Genomic DNA, 15,918 nt, shown 5'->3' on the forward strand with positions numbered 1-15,918 from the left:
CCTCTCTATCTAATCAATAAACCTATCCTCAGGTGAATACTAAAAAGAAAAATACTATAAATTAATACTAAATTATATACTATAATTTTCTCTAGAGACTGTGAGTATAAGGGGCTTTAAAACAATATAATGTTGTACTATGTCATAAATTGTTTAAATGTATTATATTAATAGTCAAGTAGAAAAGACTTCATAAACATACCTGATAACATAAGTCCTAAAAGGGATGATGTGCTGCATGACAGCAGGAATATGTAGCCATATTCTAATCTATAAAAAAAACCCAAAGTTTTAATGTATAATGAACATGTGAATACATGTCTTTCATTTTAATTAAAAACAAGAACATTTAGTATTTTGCTGCCTCTAAAACTACATACATTTTATCTATTTTAAAAGGATAAACTAATAAATAGGGTTATACACATATCAAGTAATATAGCCTACATACTTTTATACACACACACAAAATCAATCTGAAGAATATTACCTTCTTGCTGAAAAAGAACAATCTATTCAAGTATTATAGTATCAACCCAAATATTACAGCACTAGTTTTTAATAAAGTATGTTTTTAAAAAAGCCATCTCATCATTCTTTCTAAAAAATATCAAATTACCACTGATTTCTAGTCACTTCAATATCAAGGCAAATATATTTTATAGAGTCACACACTGATTACAATGTCAACAACCATTTACTGAATTGAGCTCTTACTATAAGTGCTCCAATATAATCTGCACGATATTCCAACCCATTTCTAAATTTAATGTACTTACACTGTATTATTCTCAAAAGTAGTGATTTGAATATAACAATAAAAATCCTAAACAAACTACTGAACAAAAATTGTTGATATTAAATCTTAACAAAGGCAAAGGACATGAATTAAAAACAAATTTGCAAATACAGAATGTATAGCTTCACTCTAATCTAATCAAAGATATCTACATAAGTCCTATAGAAGATACTACACTAATGATGAAATGTAAACATTTTTCTTTCTAAGACAAGGAACAAAACAAGAGTGACTTCAATTCAACTTGAACTCATGGGCCTAGACAGTACAATAGGCAAGAAACTAAATGGAAGGCATAGGACTAGAAAGGAAGAATTAAAATCAAGACTACTTTGAGATATGATTATTAAGCAGAAAGTCCAAAATAATTTTCAGGTGTTTTAGAATTATTTTAGCAAGATTGCTATTAAAAAACATAAATACATAAATCAATATACATATAAATGTACACACACATTCACACAAAAACTATATATATACACATATATTTCTTCTATACCAAATAGTAAATAATGTTTTCAAAAATATTATCTTTACAACATCAAAAAATAGCATATAACTAGGAATAACCTAAGACATATGATAATACCTCTACATAGAAACAGAAAATTATGAGGAAAATTAAAGAACATGTAAATAAAAACACATTTACCATATTTATAGATTAGAAGATTCAATATTGCAGATATGACAGTTCTCCTCAAATTGATCTATACATACTATGCAACCCAAATAAGTTTATGTGCAGGAACTTTAGATTCTGATTACAAATGCAAAGGTCCAAAAATAGAAAAACTAATAACGAGTAATAATACAGCATGGTGACTATAGCTAATAATATTAACTATTTTGTATTTGAAAATGGTTAAGAGAATAGTTCTGAAAAGTTCTCACAAGAAAAAAAAACTTGTCAACTATGAGTGATGTCAAATGTTAACAGACTTACAGTAGTGATCATTTTGTAATATATACAAATATCAAATCATTATATTGTACACCTAAACTAATATAATGTTATATGTCCATTATAAGAAAGGAAGGTAGAACTTGGTTCACAAGATAGCAACCCTTCTTATGAAGCTCCAGAAATTAAGATGGTAAACAAATAGCACAAGATTAAGCAAAACAGACTGATGGAATACACTAAGGAATCCAGATTAATGACAAAAATGGTATCGTAGAAAAAAGAGAAAAGCACTGTCTTTGCTCTAGTGTTAGCACAAGTGGTTGTCTATGTCAAAATGAAAATGAATCTTGATTCCTCATCCACATCATTCACAAAAAACAATTCCAACTGAACTGTACACTAAAATATGAAAATAAAAAAATATAAAAATAATTACATTTTAAAATAAAACAATGGAATTTCCAGAATGCAGGAAAATACCTTCATGACCATACAGTAAGAAAGACTTTTGCAACCATAAATAACACATTAACCATAAAAAATTTTTGATAAGTTATACGCTATTAAGTTTGATTAATAATAGCTCTTAAAAAAAGACACAAGAGAATAAAAAACTACAGAGTGGAAGATACCAGCAATACATAGATGTCAGACTAAAGACCTATATCCAAAACATATAAAGAATCTCCATATTATCAGTAAGAAGAGAATAGACAATTTGATTTTTAAAACAGGTAAAAGATTTAAACAGGTACTTCTCAAAAAATATCCAAGTGGCTACTATGCCTCTGAAATGGTACTCAATCTCATTATTCATTAAAAATATAAAACAAAACAATGAGATACTACTGTAACTTTTATCAGAAATGTCTAAATTGAAATAGTAAGTGTTTGCAAGGATATGGAGCAACGGAAACTTTGATATTCCTGGGGGGAGTGTATATTAATACAATCACTTAGGAAAACTTTAGCATTAATGCATAAGAATATATTATAAAAAACTCCATTTCTAGGTTATTTATCCAAATAAAATGCACACACATGTGCACCAAAAGACATGACAAAGAATGCAGACACCACATTCATTATAACAGGCTATATGTTCACCATCAGTAAAATTAATCGATGTTGTTGTCTTTTTTTAAGATTTTATTATGCCCTGGCTGGTGCAGCTCAGTGGATTGAGCGTGGGCCTGCAAACCAAAGGGTTGTGGTTCAATTCCCAGTCAGGACACATGCCTGGGTTGCAGACCAGGTCCCAAGGCAAGAGGCCTGTGAAAGGCAACCACACATTAATGTTCTCTCCCTTTCTTTTTCCTTCCCTTCCCCTCTAAGAATAAATAAAATTTAAAAAATATTTATATTAAAGATTTTATTATTTATTTTTAGACAGAGGGGAAGGGAGGAAGAAAGGGAAAGAAACATCAATCAGCTGCCTCTCACACACCCCCAGTCAAAGACCTGGCCCAATTTGAACCAATGACTCTTTGGCATCTGGGACGACACCCAACCCACTAAGCATGCCAGTCAGGGTAATGTTGTTGTATTTTTAAAAGAAGTATTACATAACAATAAAAATGAGCAAATTAGAACTATATGCAATATAAATTTCAACCTTAAACAAAAGCAGCCAGATATGAAAGGATGTATAGCATGTAATTCGACTTACATGGTTATTAACAAAGCAGGTAAAACTAAATCATAGTATTCAGGAATGTCAGCTTAGGTGATAAAACAAGAAAAGCAGGAATGTGATCACCATAAAAATGTAAATTGTCTTTAGCTTTAAGAGCAAAAAGATGGGATAGGGACTTGAAGGAATCATAGAAAGACTTCTGGGGAATTAGTGTTTTGTTTCTTGGTATGAGTAGTGATTAAATGGGGTATTCACTTTGATAAATTACTATAACATATGTTATCATTTTGTGTACTTTATGATGATTATATTTAAAATATTTTAAGGGTTAAAATATTCAATTATATATAAGAGACCTTAGAGGGGATGAAAATGAAAATATGGACAATGATAACCTTTTACTTGGGAATAAACACAGACACAAAAGAATAAAAATTTAAATTAAAAAACAAGTGAAGAAGAAATATCAGCACTGAAAGGAAAACATTTTAATACAGCTACCATTTACTGATTCCTTAATACTTCCATTCTGATAGATGAGAAAAGTGAGACTTATAAAAATAATGTAACCAAAATTACACAGCATATACAATGCAAACCTAGCACTATTTCTCTATAAAACTACATTCTTTAATACTAAAGATACATAACATTACAACAACCAAATTCTGTATACTATTAATCATGTAGTATACGTCCTTTTTCTTTTTTGAGCTTTTATAGTTTGCTCTTTGCTCTTTCCCCCTCTTGGTGCCCTCTTAAGTACACATTTAAAAACTCAGTAAAGAGAAAAAATGTTCCCTTGTCCCCTACAATAGCAGAAAACCAGGCAGTGTTCTACATCACAAAGCTAGTTTTGATGAAATAGAGACATGAAAACTTCACAGAACTGTCAACCCAGTCTCCTTGTCTAATGTGGAGTTACATGAAAATGTTTAATCCTAGCTTAAGTTCTGATGTTAAATATTCCTTATTAGTGTTTTTATAAAAGTAATTTTAGGACACAAAGTTCAGAAACTGTTACTGTGTCCACTGATTTCTTGCTATAACCCCTACAAGTTTGCATCTCTGATTACATCACTTACTTCATCATCTGTCATTTGTTTTCTAAAGCATAAATTCATGAGGTTCTTTTATTAAGCCTCATTTACACCTCTTCTCCATGCATGTTAGTAAAATAAATCCCATGACTCCAGTGGATTATTTACTAAAAATCCTTACATTTTGTCACTTTGAAATTAATAAAAGGTATTATGTCTGAGATTGCTAACTCAGGCAAAGAGCTGCAGTAGGATACTGTGAGTTAAAACCAAACATAACTTACCCTGGATCTCAGTGGAGAAAGACCTACGAGGACTCTACATTCTACTTCTCTAACCTATGCTAAATATCGGTTAGCTGCTTTTGCTGAAAACCTAAAGCCCAACAAAAAGTAAGAAAACGACATAGGAGCATATAAAAATTTTTGTTGTTTTTCTCCTGTGATTGCAGTCATTATTACTTAGATCCATATAATAGTGAAGTAATATTTGTGCAAAATTAAGAAATCTGATAAAGTGTTAGTTTAAAACTGCTAAAGCAAGTTTTTGAGATTAAAATAAATGTATAGGCTGAGAACATTATCAGATTTGCTATAACTTGATAAACTAAGAATTTTGTTTCTTTGCTGGTAATTCCAACCCAGGGCAAAGTGAGTTTTCCTGTGCTGTAAGCTCTGAATTGTAGGTTCAGGTTCTAGGAAGTATCACCCACTACCTGATAAAGTCACCTTTTCTCATTAAGAGTGAGAAAACCATCCTAGAAAATGAACAGAATGGTTTGGTTCCCAAGAAACGATGTAACATGTTCTTCTCAAAGTGTGAATTACTATAATTAGTTGTGGAAGAAACAGGTACTCAGCAAAGTCAGTCCTCATTTCTCTTACCCTAAAAGTGGTCTGTTTATAATTCATGGAGTTTATTTTTTCCCAAGGAAACAATAGCCCTAAAATCTATTTTTTTTCATTATTTAAATATAGGAGTTTTCGTCCCTGTGTGAAAGCTGATATAAAATCAGAGATCTTTAGCCTTATTGTAGCTAAATATCTCTGATATTTATTATCTCATTATTTAAATATAGGAGCTTTCGTCCCTGTGTGAAAGCTGATGTAAATATCTCTGATATTTAGCTACAATAAGGCTAAGCATGCTACCTGTGTCTCAAGAAAACAAATGAGACAAAGAAATGACCAAGTTTTGCAATTTACAATGGACCACTAAAGGAAAGAATGGAACTATTGCATTCTAGACAATGTACCACTAGAGGAAAGAATGGAACTAGTGCATTCTAGATTAATTTGTATGTGGCTAGAAAATTCTGAAATTTAAAGGTGTTAAATTTTCTCAAATGAAAATAAATGTCCATTTTAATTGTTTAAAATAACCACTGGTTGCCCCAGCTGGTGTTGCTCAGTGGATAGAGCAGCAGCCTGTGAACCAAAGGGTTGCTGGTTCAATTCCCACTCAGGGCACATGCCTGGGTTGTAGGCCAGTTCCCCAGTAGGAGGAGGACAAGAGGAAACCACACATTGATATTTCTAAAAAACAGATAGATAGATAGATAGATAGATAGATAAGTGAATAAATAAAATCTTTAAAGTAACCACTGGTTTTTATATAAACTTCAGGCAGGGTGGTCAAGACTCTCCCCGCTCCCCCCCAAAAAAACAAAAACAAACAAAAAACAGAACTTATGCCCAAACTCCAAATGCTTTAAATGTCACTAACCCTTTAAGAAAAACTCTAGACTGAAAAATAAAAAGTACAAGCCCACAGAAACTTTGATTACAAAAAGAGTTTCCGTACTTACGTGCTTCACAGTAACTGACATCCACAACATATAAAAGACTTATCTTTACAAAGGGAAATGAATGTTAGGTCTTTACTTGCAACATAGAGGGAAGTCAAGTACATTGTCATAGTACCCCAGGCTAACCATTATTTAAGTAATCAAAAACTCTTAAGAAGGCAAAAATATCCCAGTAAAAAAAATCCCAGACAAGAAAACTTAAAATCAACTTTTGTGCATAGCTACCTATTCTTATTTTAGACAAGAGGTAAATGGCTAAATGTATCTATTCAACTTAAATTCACTAATTTATACAAATTCAATTTTATTATAATGAAAACTTTAAGTTTCCTATACTCAATTTTTTCAAAATATAATCCAGGAAAAAATTATTATACATGTAAATCACTCAAAACCTGCCTGTTCTGGACATGAATTCATGTTATTATGTTCCAAGATTATTCCCAAGATTAAAAACAATTCCAAATAATACTTACATTAGATACAACTGTAATAAATGCATGTGCTATAAGAAATGGCAAAGTTTCAGGAGTTCCATATTCAAAGCAATCCTTCATGAGAGAAAGGCCATTTTTCCCACAAAACAAACATACATAACGAAGCAAATGCAATGGTACTTCTACATCCTGAGGGGAAAAAAATTATTACTTTAAAACTTAATCAGAAATAATTTTTATTTTATTACCTATACTGTAAAGATGCTGATCAGACATGAATTCAAAAAATATACATGAGAGAAAAAACAAAACCTCCATGGATTTTTCCATAAACCTGAGACTGAAAAAAAGCATACACTTACATTCATATCACAGAATGCTCCTAATATGTTGCTTTCTTGGGTTGAAATATCCTGAGTAAAAAAAAAAAAAAAAGACAATTCAGTCAAACTACTTAATGACAACCTTTAACATACAATTTTTCTAATTTTATAAAAACTCAAACAGATTTTGCAATTGCTTCTCATCATAAACAGCAGTATTCCTAAATGAAGCTAATATGATTCAATTCTAAAGTATAGGTTAACTCTACTCCAAAGAAATCTTTCTATATTATGTACTACACATTATTTTGCCTTCTTAAACAAAAACCTCTCCTTTAAGAATTACAATAATTCTTTCAAAAATATCCAGCTCAATTAAATCATTTTGAAACTGTCCTCTGGAATTCTCTAGAGATATACTCAAACATATATGATGTGCTTTCCATACATAAAATCTAAACTACCTAAAAGCACACTTATCCATTATTGGTGAGAGTACAAGCTGGTATAACCTTCCTGGAAGACAATTTGGCAAAATCCATCAGCATTTAAAATGCACATTCTCTTTGATCCAGCAATTCATTTTCTGGTTTGTTATCCTAAACAACTAATAAAAAAAGTTTTAGAAAATGTATGTATAATGAGGCTCACTGAAATTATTCATAACATCTCAAAATAAGAAACAACTTAAGTATCAACAGGATAGGTAAATTAACAGTGGCATAACTATCCAAGGTTTTAAGCATCCTTCAAAAATAACAAAGTAAAATGGCATGAGGGATCTTTTTTAGGGATAATGGAAATGTTTTAAAATTGCAGTGTGATAATAGTTGCACAACTCTTTAAATTCACTAAACGATTAAACTATACATTTTAAGCATGTAATATTTATGGTAAGTTATACCTTTAAAGATCTGTTAAAAATAAGGTGGATCCATATGTACAGACATAAAAAGATAACATCTTATATTACATTTTTTAAAAGTTATGAATATGATTTAATTTTAAAATTATTTTATTATCTAGAAATAGCTGAACTAATTTCATAACAATGATTTTTTTTGACAGGACAGAGAAACAAGAGATATTCAGGCTTTTTAAAGTCTATATTTTGTGTATTCTATATTTCTTGGTCATACTGAAAATGTTACCTTTATAAAGAGAAAGCAAGATATTATGATCTGAAAAAACTTAGCTTGCAAAAGAACCCATGCATTACTTCCTGTTACCTGTTTTATATATTTAACTTTCCCTGCTGAAATAGTTTCAAAATAATTGAGAGCATCATATCAAACTCTGAAAATTTCAAAATAATTAAAAGCTGTCCTAAGAGAAAAAAACATCTGTCTGACCAGAGGGGAGAGAAGAGGGAATTTCAGGGGAGAATGGGAAGGGTTTACAGGAACAAATTTAAAGGATACATGGTCAAAAGCTAGGGGGAGGGTGGTAATGGGAGGGAAGTGGGGAGGGTTGGGTGGGTGGGCTGGAATGGGAGTAAAAGGGAGAAAACTGTACTTGAACAATGATTAAAATAAAATTAAAAAAGAAAAAAAAAACATCTGTCAAAGTAAGTGTACTCCTTACTTTACTTCCCAAACCACTACTACCAGGGCCACAGTTAAAGCTTTAATTATTTCTCAACAAAACTTTTCATCTTCAAAAAGTCCTGAATATAAAAACTCCTCTGATATTATTAAATATAGATTCATGAACCGTGTGAACTATGCAGGAAATATTTGATAGGAGTCAAGATTTCTAGTGTCTTACAGAGGGGCCCAGAAAAATATGAAAAGATGCTCAGCATCACTAGCCATCAGAGAGATGCAAATTAAAACCACAATGAGATACTACTTCACACCAGTCAGAATGGCCATCATAAACAAATCAACAAACATGTGCTGCAGAGGATGTGGAGAAATGGGAACCTCAGTGCACTGTTGGTAGGAATGAACACTGGTGCAGCCACTGTGGTAAACAGTATGGAACTTCCTCAGAAAACTAAAAATGGAACTGCCTTTGACCCAGCAATTCCACTGGTAGAATTATATTCTAAGAACCCTGAAACACCAATCCAAAAGAACTTATGCATGGCAATGTTCATAGCAGCACAATTTACAATAGCCAAATGCTAGAAGCGACCTAAGTGACCAGCAGTAAATGGATGGATCAAAAAACTATGATATATTTACACAAAAGAATACCACACAGCAGAAAGAAGTTCCATCTACTATGGTACATTTACATGATGGACTACACAGCAGTTCCATCCTTTACCACAGCATGGATAGAACTGGAGAGCATTATGCTAAGTGAAATAAACCAGGTGGTAAAAGACAAATACCATATGATCTCACCTATAAGTGGAACCTAATCAACAAAACAAACAAGCAAGCACAATATAACCAGAGAATTGAAATTAAGAACAATCTGACAGTAACCAGAGGGGAGGTGGAAGGAGATAATGGGGAGGAAAGGGTGAAGAGTTTTCAAACAACTATAAAGGACACATTGACAAAACCAAGAGGGGATGGGATCAGGTGTGGGAGGTGGGGATGGCTGGGGTAGGGGGAAGTGGTGCGGGGATATGGAGACAACTGTACTTGAACAATAAAAAAAAAAAAAGAAAAGAAAACTGCTAAAATAAAAAGTTTTGATGGCCTAATAAATGAACTTGCAAAAAAGAAAAAGAAAAAAGATTTCTAGTGTCTAACATGGACACAAAAAATCTCCTTAACAGAATTCTATTTTAAAATGCAAAATGTTACTCAGAGACTTGGTTACATCTATTCTGGCTGCTCAGAAAAATTGCTTTACTGTTTTATATTTCTACTCTGTATACATGAAGATAAAATCCTAAGGCATTATTATTTAAGTATATAGAGTTAACATAACCCTATAGGTAACAACACTAAGAAGTCTTGCTAAAAGCTAAAACAATGTAGCTTTTCTTTTAAAAGTTCTAATTTTACAAAGATGATCCGTAAAAAGGCCTCAAGAAACCTATCAGGAAGTTTTAAAGTTTTTGTTCTTTTCCCAAACTTCACATTACTGAATAAGATGATGCCACTCCATTTCTACTAAATCGGAATTTGCCTATTCTTCAAAAGAAAAAACAAACAGAAATAAATGAATAACTAGAAAATAATTCTATATCTAATTAAGCAAATGTTACTCCATGATCAAACCATAAAGAATCAAAGGCCTTGTAGGTTAGGAATAAAATTTGTGCTTAAAAAGAAGTCACCGGAGTTGGAATTAGACAGTAGTGATAGTTATACAAATTTGGGGAAATACTAATAGTTACTAAATTGTATACTTTAAAAAATGAATGAAATCATTAAAAAAGAATAAAAGAATGATTTAAAAAGAGAATACATAACTTTTTAAATTAAAACAAAGTGAATAAAAAAAGTCAGTGGAAAGTCATAAGAAAAGCAAGAAAAGGCATTCAAATTGGAAAGTAGTAAAACTGTCTTTATTTCCAGATGACATGATACTTCACATACAGAACCCCAAAGACTCCACTAGGAAACTACTAAACTGATAAATGGATTCAGCAAAGTAATAGAATACAAAATTAGTATCTAGAAATCGAGTGAATTTTCATATGCCAATATTGAACTCATAGAAAGGGAAATTAGGAAAATAATCCCATTCATAATTGCTTCAAAAAGAATAAAATACCTAGGAATAGACCTAACCAAGGATGTAAAAGATCTGTACTAGGAAAATTATAAGATACTGAAGAAATTGAGGAAGATACAAATAAATGGAAACACATACTCTATTCATGGATAGGAAGATTTAGGATCATTAAAATGTCCATACTCTCTCCAAAGCAATCTGTAGATTCAATGCAATTCCTATCAAGATTCCAATAATGTATTTTACAGAACTAGAACCAATATTTCCAAAATTTCTATGGAACCACAAAGCGCCCTATAGAGCAACAGTGATCTTGAGAAAAGATTCCTCCTAAAGTTGGATGAATCACTCTACATAATATCAAACTATGCTATAAGGCCACAGTAATCAAAATAGCATAGTACTGGCATAAAAACAGATACACAGATCAATGGAACAGAATACAGAGTCCAGAAATAAATCCACACCTTTACAGTCAATTAATATTCAACAGAGGGAACAAGCACATACAATGGTCTAAAGATAGTTCATTTAATAAGTGGTGTTGGGAAAATTGTGGACAAATACATGCAACAAAATGGAACTAGACCACCTTCTTACATCACACACAAGAATAAACTAAAAATAGACCTAATACCATAAAAATCCTAGAAGAAAACATAGGCAGCAAAATCTTGAATATACTTGTAGAAATAGTTTATCAGAAATATCTCCCCAGGCAAGGGAAACAAAAGAAAAAATAAACAAATGGGACTACATCAAACTAAAAAGGTTTCATACAGCAAAAAAACAAGTCAGCAAAATAAATAGAGACACAACTGAAAGGGAGAACATATTCACTGATACATCTGATAAGGAGTTAATATGCAAAATTTATAAAGAACTTATAAAACTCAACACCATAAAAACAACCCAATTAAAAAATGGGCAAAGGACCTGAACAAACACTTCTCCAAAGAGGAACTACAGATGGCCAAAAGACATATGAAAAGATGCTCAAGTCACTAATCATCAGAGAAATGCAAATGAAAACCATGAGTTTAGCCATGACCGGTGTGGCTCAGTTGGTTGGGCATGGTCTAGCAAAGGGAAAGGTCACCAATTCGATTCCTAGTCAGGACACATGCCTGGGTTGAGGGCCCCATCCTACACTGGGGTGTGTGCAAGAGGCAACAGATCAATATTTTTCTCACATATCATGTTTCTCTCCCTGTCTTTCTCCCTGCCTTCCCCTCTCTCTAAAAATAAGTAAGTAAAATCTGTTTTAAAAATATCTCTATAATAAAGGCCCTAGCCAGGTAGTTTAATTGGTTGCAGCATCCCTCTGATGTACCAAGGTTTCAGGGTCCATCCCCAGTCAAGGCACATACAGGAATCAACCAATGTATAAATAAGTGGAATAATAAATCAATGTCTGTCTCTCTCTTTCTCTCCGCCGCACCCCCCATCTCTGAAACAGCTGACTTTTAACATATTTAATTACACAGCCACTAGGACAAAAACTAGAAATTTTAGGGTATTTGTAACAGGTCTTTACTAACATTAGAAGCTTGAGAAACAAACATTATGAATAGAATATTAAAGAAGGACATATAAATTCTGTATGAGGTGACTAGACTTCTGTATAATAATACCGAATTCTGTATAATGAGATTCTTCCTTTATTATTTCTAAGGATGTTTTTGTACTAGAATTTTACCACAAAGACCTCATGAACCAATGCTTTTGACCAAGTAGTCACATGGAATGATCCTTCAGAACAGTAATGAGACACTTTATCCCAAAAGGAAAAATATAGGGGAGTGTGACTAGGCCTATATTTAGAGACACCATTTTTTAAAATCATTAAAAAAAGATAAACTGATGAGCAAACTAATTTTAGAAACAAAATAGGAGATTTAGTACTGCTACAGTTCTATCATTGAGACTTTTAACTGGAAGAAAATTTCTAAAAAACGTTGCATATATTTCACTCATCTTACCTAGGTCCCTAACCAAACTGTATTTAGCATCTTTCAGTTATCGACTTAAGACATTAAAACCCTAGTCATATGGTGTGAAGATTAAATTCAGCAGACTTGCACAAATGGATCCCCTTTTTCTTATAACATGATTCTGAGATGACAGTTAGAATGTTTAATAAATAACATATCATGTACACAATTCATTAAAAGATTTCTATATGGCAAGATAATACACTAAGAATTCTAAAAGATAAAGCACAATCTGATTTACAATATTCCTATGGAGAGTTCACTCTAATAGGAAAAAGACCTGCCTCCCAGGCAATATTTTTCAGTAGTCTCAATTCAATGTGAAAATATTTTCAGTAAAGGACTATTTATTTTCTAGACAAAGAAAGAAATTTAAAGAAATCAATACGAAGGTTAAAGAACAAACAGCTCAAGAAAAGTAGACCTTTTTTTCTAAAGCATGCCGTAGATTTGTCAATGGCCACAATTCTTCCCATGCCAGAATGCACAGGAAACAAAATGTACTTTAAAGTTTAAAATGAAACTTTATCTCTCCTCTAACCCAGAGATAAAGTCTACTCCATACCACTTTTTATCTGGACTGCCCTTGTGAACTGCATCAACCAACTTAATGTGGCACTATTGATGCTATGTGGTTTCAGAGGCTAGATGTTAAAAGGCTTTATAGCTTCTACTTTTGCCTTCCTGGATCAATGCTAAGATTATAAAGAAGCTAGTCTATCCTAGTGGAGAATGAGAGGTGATGTGGAAAAAATCTGAGACGGCCTAAACAGCCAACGCCAGCTTTCAAACATGTGAGTCCATCTTGGACCTTCAAACCCATCAGACACTCAAAGTAAATGCAGCTGAATAAATGAGGCCACAAAAATCCACCAAAGGAATTGCCAGATCAACCCACAGAATCATGAAAAATAACAAATAACTATTGTTTTAACCCACTATTATTATCCATTACCACATAATTGTCTCAATTCTCACTATACTTACAAAGAAATGCCATTATCTAAATAAATCTAAAATGGGTTACTGAACTCTTAGGAAGGCTTGTAAAAATATTACTAATAAAATGAGTTAAGTACCTTGACTTACAAAAAAAATACTATTCAATACTAGCAGTTACAGATAATTTAAGCTTTTTTTTTTACAAAGGGAATTCCAAATTCTATTACCTATGCCTCTAAGAATGAAATTCAAGATTCTGTGTTTCTCATCCTCAATCATTACCTTTTGAAAGAGTAAAATAAGTAGAGCATAGATCTACGTCAACAAAATATTTAGATCACTAATAGTTCAGTTTTTATTAGTTCAATTTATAAATCCCTCCTTTCATAGAACTATACTGCACAAATGTTCAACACAAGTTATTTACAGGAATAGTCTAGAGAAAACTGGAATTACTTTTAAGTGATTTCTATACATTTTTTCAGCAATAATAAGTGTCTGTATATTTATTCATAAGTTAGGAACTGCCAACTCACTATGACTTGGTATTACTTAAAATTCACAATACCTATTTTTACATACCTCTATAGTAGGATGAGTATTATGCTTGTAAGCAGTATATAAGGGAAACTGAATTTGGAAAATTTTTGCCACACATAGTAAGAGTTTTTCCTTCTCATCTGTACTCCATAAACTAAAAGGATCAGAACTCTCCTCAGTCAGATTACAAATTCTTGTAGAGTTTGGTTTTTGTTCTACTGATTTTTGTCTTTCTGTACTTCCTTCATTGCACTCTCTTTCTGTATTCAGTGGTTCTTCCTCTTGATTATTCTCATCTTGCCACGTGGAATCTATGTTAATAGTAGTACAATGTTTACAAAGCTGGTCCCGGAGCACTTGAACTTGGGCAATCACTAAGTTAATAAGTGCACATACTACTTGGTTAAAAATCTCCAAATGCTTGTATTCCTTGAAGCAGCATAGACATTGCCTATAAGAGAAAAAAAATCAATAAATTAATGTTTCCTAAAGAAGTAACAATTATATCTAACAAAATAATACAAAAAATAAGCAAATACTAAAATACTTTTATTCAAATGGTTTTTTAAATTCCTCCTTCCTGAGCCCTGGCTGGCGTAGCTCAGTGGATTGAGCGCGGACTGGGAACCAAAGTGTCCCAGGTTCGATTCCCAGCCAGGGTACATTCCTGGGTTGCAGGCCATAACCCCCAGCAACCGCACATTGATGTCTCTCTTTCTCTCTCTCCCTCCCTCCCTTCCCTCTCTAAAAATAAATAAAATCTTTCAAAAAAAAAAAAAAAAAAAAAATTCCTCCTTCCTGATGTGGTAGCGCCATAATAACTTATACATACAGCATCACACCACAAATTGGAACTTCAGTTTTTTAAAAAATCACCATATCAGGTTGACTTTTATCTGTATGAATTTATCTGTTCTTCACAAAGAACACAAAGAACTATTTAAGAATAAGAACTATGGTATATATCTTTGCTTCTCTAAGTACCAAGTACTCGATATATGTTTAGTAAATACCAGGATACTGCCATAATTAAACACCTTTCTAGTAACGCTGCTTATTTCACATTTGTGTTTTTTGTCAATTAATTAAAAACCCTACATTTTAAAATTAATAATTTGCCTGAAATCTACTTCGGAGGGACATTCCTACCCTATTTGGCAGTTTAGGAACACCACACACACACAAATACACACACATTAAACTCCATACAAGGCAAAAATATATATACATGTAAGAGTCAGTAATTATACACACAAATCTAGCTTCCTCAGAAAGTTCAATTAGTAACACAATGCCTAACACATGGTAAAAAATCTAAAGGTTCTGGTGAATTAAGTAGATGATACTCCAGTACCAGGTTATAATAACTGCATCCAATAATAGATGACAGTTAAGCAACTACTACTTAAAATTATTCCTTAGTAATATTATCAAAACAAGTCAAAACATCTATATTGTAGTCCAGATAGATCACCAACTCCTTGTATGACCATGTAAAAATAATCACATCACATTTCTCCAGGTATGGCAGATTTGAAGTATGGCCACATACTCTTTCCTTTAAAGAATGAAAGTCAATTTTCCTTCCCTTAAATGTGAACCACATTTAATGACTGGCTTCTAATGAATGGAATGTGGTAGAAATGACCGTGTATGACACCTGAGACTAGAACATAGACAACACTGCCACTTCTGCGTTGCTCTCTTTTGGATCACTCACTCTTTGGGAAGCCATCTGTCATGTTGTAAGACATTCAAGGAGTTCACGTAGAGGTCCGCATGAGAAAAAAACCTGAATACTAACAATACTGACAACAAGCACCAACTTGCCAACCACGTAAGTGAGCC

The 15,918-nt window shown here is 32.4% G+C and overlaps 1 protein-coding gene across 1 annotated transcript in view; it reads right to left on the reverse strand.

Annotated features, from left to right (window-relative positions):
* Window positions 1–15,918, reverse strand: part of USP34 (ubiquitin specific peptidase 34) — a 220,960-nt gene that overhangs the window by 168,658 nt on the left and 36,384 nt on the right. Inside the window, 4 exon segments of the mRNA XM_028516659.2 lie at window positions 203–270; window positions 6,666–6,815; window positions 6,989–7,039; window positions 14,113–14,521. Of these exon segments, the coding sequence (XP_028372460.1) occupies window positions 203–270; window positions 6,666–6,815; window positions 6,989–7,039; window positions 14,113–14,521 (678 nt within the window).

The sequence above is a fragment of the Phyllostomus discolor genome, chromosome 6 (genome assembly GCF_004126475.2).
Source record: "Phyllostomus discolor isolate MPI-MPIP mPhyDis1 chromosome 6, mPhyDis1.pri.v3, whole genome shotgun sequence".
NCBI lineage: Eukaryota > Metazoa > Chordata > Mammalia > Chiroptera > Phyllostomidae > Phyllostomus > Phyllostomus discolor.